This window comes from Galeopterus variegatus, unplaced genomic scaffold (assembly GCF_000696425.1).
Source record: "Galeopterus variegatus unplaced genomic scaffold, G_variegatus-3.0.2 Scaffold225, whole genome shotgun sequence".
Taxonomy (NCBI): Eukaryota; Metazoa; Chordata; class Mammalia; order Dermoptera; family Cynocephalidae; genus Galeopterus; species Galeopterus variegatus.
The window spans coordinates 369,858-378,878 of NW_007726336.1; the positions used below are offsets into that span (position 1 = coordinate 369,858).

The following is a 9,021-nucleotide window of genomic DNA, read 5'->3' on the forward strand; positions in this document are numbered from 1 at the left end:
TATAATATTAATATTTTGCTTTTCTTAGACCATTCCAACGAAAGACAGACTAGAAGGTCTTCTTGCTTTTAAAGAGAAAAGGCCTCCTCGCTATAAAGGAGAATAGAAGAAACAGACATTCGTAAAATGCCAGTGTGGTAACCATACTGCTGGACGTATCTTTCAGGTCCGCTATATGCCTCAGCACATGGAATCTCAGCGACCAAAGTGAAGAGCAAATTGTTCATGTAGTGTATTAAGCATCTGGAGTGGACCCGTGTACTTCATTCAAATGTGTAAATGTCATATTCATTCATATTTATAAAGCTAGTAGTGTATATTGTCAGAATTGGGTATACATTTAAAAATATTTCCTGTGTATGAAGCTTCTGTTCTTAATTTTTTAATGTGAATAATTTATATATTGCATATTCTAGGAAATAATATTGATTGTATGTCTACTGTGCTCCATTAAGAAAATAAATTATTTCTGTATACCAAAAATGTGAAGTTATACCAAATAAAGTTTCTAAGTGATTATATACATAGGAACAGACGCACATATATACATCTCAACCTGAAAAATGAATTGATAGATATTCTGAGTGAAAACTACCTAACATAAATAAAATTAGTGAAAAACAAACTTGGAAAATTTTATTACCCCATTCTTTTTGAATTGAATAAATCATTGCATGTTGGATTTTAGAAGAAACCCTTAACTTGCTTATTCTATCACGTGACCTCTTTAAATAGTCCTAGAATACAGTATGGAGTTGGAGAACTAATCCAGTCAGCGACTGGGGCTGAGGAGCTTGTGAAACCAGTACAGGCCTGATAGTGTTGCACTTCTAAGACCTCCCAGCAAGTGGCCTGGCCTCCTTGTCTGACAAGGGCCGGGCCGATTCAGAAAGGGAGAAAGAAAATGATCCACCCGAGTGGAATATAGAAATGGCTGGGGTCATGGATCGACAGTAACATGGAGACTGTTCTGTTTCTTTACCCGGGGTATTTGCGTTTGGTTTTTGTAAGAAAAAGTGGTAAACACAACACTCTTTCTCTTCTTATAACAGACACATAATGTCTGTCTACTCATGGCCAGGCAAAGCACCTGTAAACGCTGGGTCTCGGGGGGCATGCCTGGGGGAGGGGCATAGGTGTGACATGTGTGAAGAGTCGTGCGCTGTAGAATTGACTGGTTACAATGCCCTCAAACAACTGGAGGTGGCTTTACTATGCATTCATTTTATCAGTCCAGACTGCCTTCCGAGTTCATGCCCACCCCTGCGTCTGTAGTGCTGGAGGCAGGACGGCTGGAGTGCCCCACTGTCCTCTGAGCACTGCAGCCATGCTTCATTGTTGGGCCGTCCACGTGCGTCCCGAAAGTACCCTCATTTCAAGGTTTGGCATACTGGGGGGCTGCCTGTTTTATTGTGGATTTATATCCTCACCGCAGTGACTTTATTGCTGTTTGAATGCATGTAGCCTTTTAATTTTTTTTTTTTTTTGCTCTAACCAACTGAGCTAAGTGGCCAGCCCATGTAGCCTTTTAATTTTTAAAATCATGAAGCTCTTATCTTTTAATTTAGGGAATTCACCTCTCAATCTCAACTCTGAAATTCTTGCAAGAGGCAAATGTGGACTGGCCCTTAGCTGAAGTTTATCCTGACAAAGGCAGGCAGCCTTCTTTACCATCTTCACTTAGTGTCTTGTACACTGTGTCTGTTTTCTTTATCACCTTAGGTGCTGAGACTGTGCAGTTTATGATTACTCAGGTGATAGCTGGAATATAAAAGGGAGTTGTTAAAATTCATACTTGGCTCTCTGGTGGTTTTATCTGATGTCATGCACTCTTGTTTACTGATAAAACTTGCTGAGCTGTTTATTTCATGCATCATAATTTGCAAATGAAGTGCTGGGGCTTGTTTTCATAGTCTTTTAAAGGTTTCAGGACTGCTTTGTCGTGTCTTTGCTAAAATACCGCTTCTGTTTTAACTGAGCAGGCAATAATTATGTTAATTGGAAAAAAGTTATTAAGCCTGTGCTGAAGGACTTGCCCTGACTTGGACTGATAGTCTAGTCTTCTGTTGCTGATTGAGCACCATTTAATTTCCTAATAAGTATTAATTGTCAGTGGAATGTATATGAAAGCGAAGTCCTGTAGTGACTTCAAATATTACAGTAAGAAAAAAAGTGTCCAATTCTCTGTGTAAATGTCTGCCTTTACCTGGATTTTCTTTTCAGCAGAGCAGCCTTGCTGATGCGTTGGTCCCGCTGTTCCCCAGCTCAAGCAGCTGGAGCTTGCGGAGGGGCGGGGCGGGGCGGGGCCGTGCGCTTGCAGAGGGTGCCTGGGCAGGCTGGGCTGCGAGCAGCTCCTTTTGTCTTTCCTCCTGCGGTTCCTGGAGCGTTTGTGCATCTAGCTGGAAATGCAGTGGATATATCCCTGTGTTCAGAGTAGGTTCAAGAAGACTCTCAGGGAGGACCATTGGTCAAGCACAGCTGTAAGTCAAAGGATGAAAGCGAACTAAAGAGGAAAAACATTTTGGTGTATCTCAGCATGAGACCTACTGCTTCTGAAGTAAGTTAGTCCTGGCTAATTTATAACTTACCTATGAAAGAAAGAGGTCTCTAAGTCACTGAAGTTCTGAGGCAGGAGAAGAGCTCTAAATAATTGCTGGAATAAGAGAAATCATCTATGATTTAAAGGGTCCTTTCACGTTTGTGTTTATTTTCAGTAACAATGGATCTGCTCTTCCCATCAATTAGGTTTCTTTTAAAAAACTTTGGCTCGTCACAAGTTAATTTTCCGGTGGCACTCAGTGGAGTACTTTGCAGACTGGCCACAGTGGTGGAGTGTTAATTCATGGATGCAGCGCTTACGGAAAATGCCACTTTCACAGGGGCTTGTCGCTGGCTGCTGTTGGCCCTTTTTCTCATTTGACCTTAACCTCCACTTCTGGTGGCGTGCCGCATGTTTGCTCTTATTTGAGGTCCAAAGATCCTGGCAGGCAGACATTTAAAAATAGTAATATGCCATCATTTGTCTACTAACCTAGTTAAATATTAACTAATACGTATGTCAGTATTTATTGGGGTTTATGAAAATAACAAAAATTATTTTCTCATAGTGTATTAAAGAATAGCTGTATATGTGATATAATGTGTCACAGCAGAAAAGATGGGACCCTAGAGAGATGTTATGTTTTAGAAAAAAAGCCTGTAGTACACCTGTTATTAAACTCTAGCCCTGTCCATTGTTTTCTGAGTTTTTATCAAAACTGAATCCTGAATTTTCATAAATATCCCTCCCAGCGGAGTCCCCTTTGGGTTCCATAGGAGACATGATGCATTTACAGTACATGGCCAGAGCTCTTTCTTTGGTATCACTTAACTTGTGTGCTACCCCACTTCAAATGCACCAGCTTTTCACCGTTGGAATAGCAGCGGGTAGATCTGTGCGCCTAGATAAGTGACTTCACAAATCAGCCCTTCTGAAAGGTGATACTCTTCATTACTGCCAGGGCCTTATAAAGCTCCTCACTAAAAATTCTAAATTAGCGAAGGACTCCTTCCACAGCAAGATCCCAGAAGACAGAGATATGGGATTTTGTTTATGAAAAATGTCATCAAATAAACTCCCTGCAGCCACGTTGGAAGGGACCATGTCAGGTGTTGTTAACCAGTCCCTATGCGGCTAAGCTTAAAGACCTTGACTCATGGATTCATGTTTCTCATTTTAAAGAGACAGAATCCTCCTGAGTGGTCGTCCTCCATTACTGCAGATCTTCAGCTGGAGCTAACGCAAGGCCAGAAACCTCACTATTCCAACCGGGATGAAAGGACAGTGGCATCGGGGGAGGGGGGGGCAGCTTTACGCAAGACTCCAGACATGACCAGATGGCAACTCCATGATCAGCGTTGCTGAAACCTTTGGACCTTCACTCTGGGGAATTCTAGTCTTAGGCTCTTGTCAGACCGTGGGTCTCATGTCTTAGTTCACATGCTGACCAGGCCATGTGCCAGATTACTTGCAAAGTTGGACTCTTGTTTTAATACTTGTTTTCCCAGGCCTAGGCCACTGCAACGTGTCCTATCAGATATGCAACAAGGGCTGCTGTCAAGTTTTTCAGGTTTGCCAAGAATGAAAGGGTCTGACTACTGTCCCATCCCAACTCCCACATTGCTTAAAATTCCAGCTTAGACCTAGAGGCCAGAGCCCAGCTTCTTCCCATCCCACGTGGGACGTGACCTTCTGGAAATGAGCCTTCCCAGCAGTGAGGGACTGAAATGGCTACCTGAGTGGATCCTCAGTGCTTTCAGATGGAAGGTTTTTTATACAAAGCGGGTAAACAATAATCAAAAGAATCTGTTCTGACCAGATCAACTAATTTATAGCGTCATGGGAGATCTGGGTTAAGTCAGTAATCACGTCCACCTGTCCTGGAAAACTTTACCATAAGACTATTTTACTTAGAAGCAGACGTAACGGTGCCAGAAAGCCATAAGATCACCTAGAATGCTTCCCCTAGATCCCTGCATGTAGGATGTAACCTAGAAGCAATCCTAAATCTGTATGTAGTATAGCCAGTAGCAAGCCTAAGTGATTAGGCAGGGCTGTCCTCTCTCTCTTTCCTTTGACTGTCCCCACTTCTTGTAATTATAAAATGCTAAGCTCTGCTAGCCCTCTTCGTAGTATATTTTCAGGGTGACCTGATCTGTATGTCTCCCAGGTTGCAGTCGTCACGTTGGCTCAATAAATCCTTGCCCTATGTATTTGCCCTGTTTCTTCGTTAGGTCAACTGATAGTAGAGGTAAAAGGTGGGTTGGGTCCTAGAGACAAAGAAATTAGGTATCTGCCTAAGATCTATCTGGTTAACTACTGTGGCCCTTGGGACAAACCACAGTTTAAGGAATTTTAGTTCCTTAAATATTTTGAGAAAAATTATCATCATGCCTGAATGCTGTGTTTATACCAATTTTGGGGTCAGGGTGGGCAGATTGCCCTGAGAAAAGCAGTCCATTTTCTCACCACCATTCTGGGTTTCACGTGGCCACCTTCTGCCTCACCCTGGCAGAGCGGACACTGGAGGGTGAGCCGTGGCCGGGCTGAGAATAGGGTGGGCCTCCTGCCCAGGCTTCAGTCCATCTCTGACGTCTCGTTGCCAACAGTGATATCTTGCTGCCAAGGTGCCTTTAAATGCTTTGGTCCCCTGAAGCATTTAAAAAGACTGGTGTGTAAAATATTCTCTGAACGTGGTCTTGTGAGCCTGTTCACACGGCGTGTGCTGGACCTTCTAAGAGAAAAAGGGAAATCACTATGTCATCAGTCACAGCTCCAGGGACTGCAGGCTTTCAGTGGTGATATTCACAGGAAAAGATTTCAGAGAAATTTGAAAATTGGCAAGCGCACTTTCTTGACCTTTTCAAAAATAGTCTGAGTCACTTTCACTTTCAGCCTCTGAACTGTGTTGAATGAATCCTTTGTGTAGTTTACAGAAAGTGAAGGACTGTTTGGTGAGAGAGAGAAGTTCAAACTCCTAAGAGCCTCTCCTGCACTGAGTAACCTTTCTTGTGAGTTGTCTATTAACTTTTCTGAAACACACTTTAAAAAAAAAATTAATATTATTTTTTTACATTCTATGATGTTGCAGAGCAGTTGGGAGAGAGGGGAAAGGAGAAGGAAATGTGATGGAGGAAGGAAGAAGGAGACAGGAGGAGGGGTGGGATTGAGGCCTCTGGTACCCCCCTCATTCCCACAGGGGAGACTGGGGGGCTTCCAGCAGTGACTTGGTCATTGCCTCCCTCCTCCCCAGCTTGGGAACCTGGGGCCCTCCTTGCTGCAGCTTAGTGGTCATTGCTGGGCTGCTTGCTTGTGTTGAGGGGGCACGACCGAGGTCCTCAGCCCCCCACCAACCTGGCTCAGGACAGCCCAGGACACCTCCTGGGGTGACTTGGTGGTCATCGCTGGGCTGGTGGCTCATGTTGGAGGGGTGTGACCGAGGCCCAAGGCCCTCCACCACCCTGGCTCGGGAGAGCCTGGGGTGCTTCCTGCAGCAACTCGGTGGTTGTTGCTGGGCTGTCTGTGGATGTGGGGGGGGCTGCTTGGCTGAGGCCCTGATCCCCCAACCTCCCCAGCTCATCCTTATCTCCCCACCTCCCTGGGGTGCTTCCTGTGGCAGCTCGGTGGTCGTCTCTGGGCTGGTTGCTTGTGTTGGGGGGGTATGACTGAGGCCCTTGGCCCCCCACCACCCCAGCTCAGGAGAGCCTGGGACACTTCCTGCAGCAGCTCAGTGGTCGTCACTGGGGTGGTTGCAGGTGTCGGGGGGCATGGCTGAGGCCCCCACCCCTCCACCCTTTCTGTTTTGGTAGCCTAGGGGACTTCTGGTCCTTCTGGATATTATAGACCAGCCTCTGAGTGGCTCCTTTTTTTCAGTTGTTGTGGTTCCTCAGTCCTGTGTAGGTCCATGGGAACCCTATTAGTGGTATTGCTGCCCTGGGGGCAACCAAGGCCCCCTTCTCCCATGCTGCCTCCAAGCAACTTCATCCAAAAGGCACAGCTGCAGCTTTTTGCCAGCACGTGCTTCATGCACTCAGCAGCTCCAGCCTGGAAATGGATGGGTTTTGAAACAGAGGGGTTTTTTCTTTCTCTCCTCATGGCTTCTCCCACCTTCAAGCACTCCATGGGTCTCTCCTCCTCTTACCCTGAGCTCTAGTGGCCCCAGCTTGGCTGTCATTGCTTTTTTATAGTTGTAAATTGGTTGATTTGTGGGAGAGAGCGATGCTGGGGACCGTCTATTCCGCCATATTGACTGGAAGCCCAGTCTCCTGAAACACACTTTTTATGAAGCCTATAACTTGCTTGAGAGTGGCCATAATTTCAAATAAATGTGTGACATGCCATAAGAGATAGGGAATGACAGCCCACGTCTGACTTGGTGGAAAAAAATTCTATTTATTGGAGGTGATTGGAATATTTATTCTTTTTTTTTTTTTTTGTCTTTTTCCGTGTCCAGCAATGGATCGCAACCCTCAGTGTCGCCCCCGCACCGGACCGGGACCGGCAATGGGATCGCAACCCTCGGTGCTGCACCCACGCCTCGCTCAGCCAGTGAGCGGGGAACCCATCTGTATGTGGGATCCAAACCCTCGGCGGGAGCGCCGCCGCACTTCTCAAGCGGCGCACTACAGCAGTGCGCCACCGGGCCGGCCCGGAATATTTATTCTTACACCGATCAGTGGCTCTATTGGATACATGCTTAACATACAAGCACATAACAATGAAAAGTTACTTTTGTTTCCTCTGATCTTTGTGGGGATGTATGGTCTGATGTGAATGTTAAACCGTTCTTCTGGAAAGACTGACAGAGGGTGTTTATCTTGGCCTATCCACTGTGCTGGTCTCCCAAGTTCACTTATGGTGTGTAGTCTCTTGGTACCTGCCATTAATCCAGGCTTAGAATGGGTTGGTAACCTCAAAACTCCAGCTCTCTGTGCTTGTTTGAGTTACCACAACTTGCAGTTTAGATATGCCCATATATGCTTCATGTGTATTAAAAAATGTTTGCATATGTAGATCTAAAGATATATGTTGAACTTCCTAAAAAACCGGACAGACCCAGCATTTTAAATTGTATCCAGTTTCCCCCAGGGATAAGCTAGTTTTGGAAAGCAAACATGCTGAGTAGTGTAGGGGTTATAGCACCAGAAAAAAGAGCCAGCCCTCAGCCCTGGTGCAGCCCTCCCTCTCTTGCTCCATGGCCTGCAGCAGATGCGGAGTGGAGGCCACATCTGCAGAAGAGTCCTCATCTTTGTTCATCAGACCTGAGGATGTGGATTCCCAAAGCTGTAGCACCTGGTGAAGGGTATCATTAGTATGCATTCTTGGGCCCCATTCTATAACTTCTGATCAGGATTCTGGGTTTAGAACTCTAGAATCAGTGTTGATGAAAAAGCCAATGTGTTAATTTTTTTTCCAGCTATAATTCACATACCATAAAAGTCACTCTTTAAATTGTGCAACTCAGTGGGTTTTTTAGTATTTTCATTTAGTTGTACAATGTTGAGTGCTGTCTAATGCCAGAATATTTTCATTGCCCCCAAAACAAGCCCTGTACTCTTAACAGTCACTCCCAATTGTCCCGGCAACCACTAATGTAACTTTCTGTCACTATGGTTTTGCCAATTCTACACATTTCATATAAATGGAATAATATGAAATATGTAGCCTTTTATGTCTGGCTTTTTTAACTTAGCACAATATTTTCAAGGTTTATCTGTGATATAGCACGTATCAGTACTTCTTTCCTTTTCGTGGCTAAAAGCAATCCATTGTATGGACATACCACATTTTATTTATCCACTCATCAACTGAACATTTGGGTTCCTTCCACTTTTTGTCTGTTATAAATAATGCTGCTATGAGCATGTGTGCACATGTATTTCTGTGGATATATGATTTCATTTCTCTTATGTGTACCTACAGATGGAATCACTAGTCTTACGACAGCATTATGTTTAACTTTTTGAGGAACTACAAAACTAACCAGCTGCACCATTTTTTTTTTCCTTTTTGTCTTTTTTTTTCGTGACCGGCAACGGATCGCAACCCTCAGTGTCGCGCCCATACCGGACCGGGACCAGCAACGGGATCGCAACCCTTGGTGTTGCTCCCGCACCTCGCTCAGCCAGTGAGCAGCCGGTCTGTATGTGGGATCCGAACCCTCGGCGGGAGCACCACCGCGCTTCCCAAGCGGTGCACTGTAGCAGTGCGCCACCGGGCCGGCCCATCCAGCTGCACCATTTTTTAACCTCACCAGCAATGCGTGAGGTTCCAGTTTCTCCACCTCTTCACCAGCACTTGTTATTGATCTTTTTGATTATAGCCATCCTCGTGGGTGTGAAGTGATATCTTATTGTGATTTTAATCTGTAGTTTCCGAGTGACTAATAGTGTTGAACAGGTATTTGTATGTTCATTGGCCATTTGTGTATCCTCTTTGGAGAAATGTCTATTCAAACCCTTTGCCTATTTTTAATTGGACTT

At 45.0% G+C, this 9,021-nt stretch overlaps 1 protein-coding gene across 1 annotated transcript in view; it reads left to right on the forward strand.

Annotated features, from left to right (window-relative positions):
- Window positions 1–625, forward strand: part of AUH (AU RNA binding protein/enoyl-CoA hydratase) — a 171,315-nt gene extending 170,690 nt beyond the window's left edge. The window contains exon 11 of the mRNA XM_008566156.1: window positions 167–625. Within this exon, the coding sequence (XP_008564378.1) occupies window positions 167–211 (45 nt within the window). The 3' untranslated portion in view covers window positions 212–625. The remainder of the gene's footprint in view (window positions 1–166) is intronic.
- Window positions 626–9,021: the final 8,396 nt, after the last annotated feature.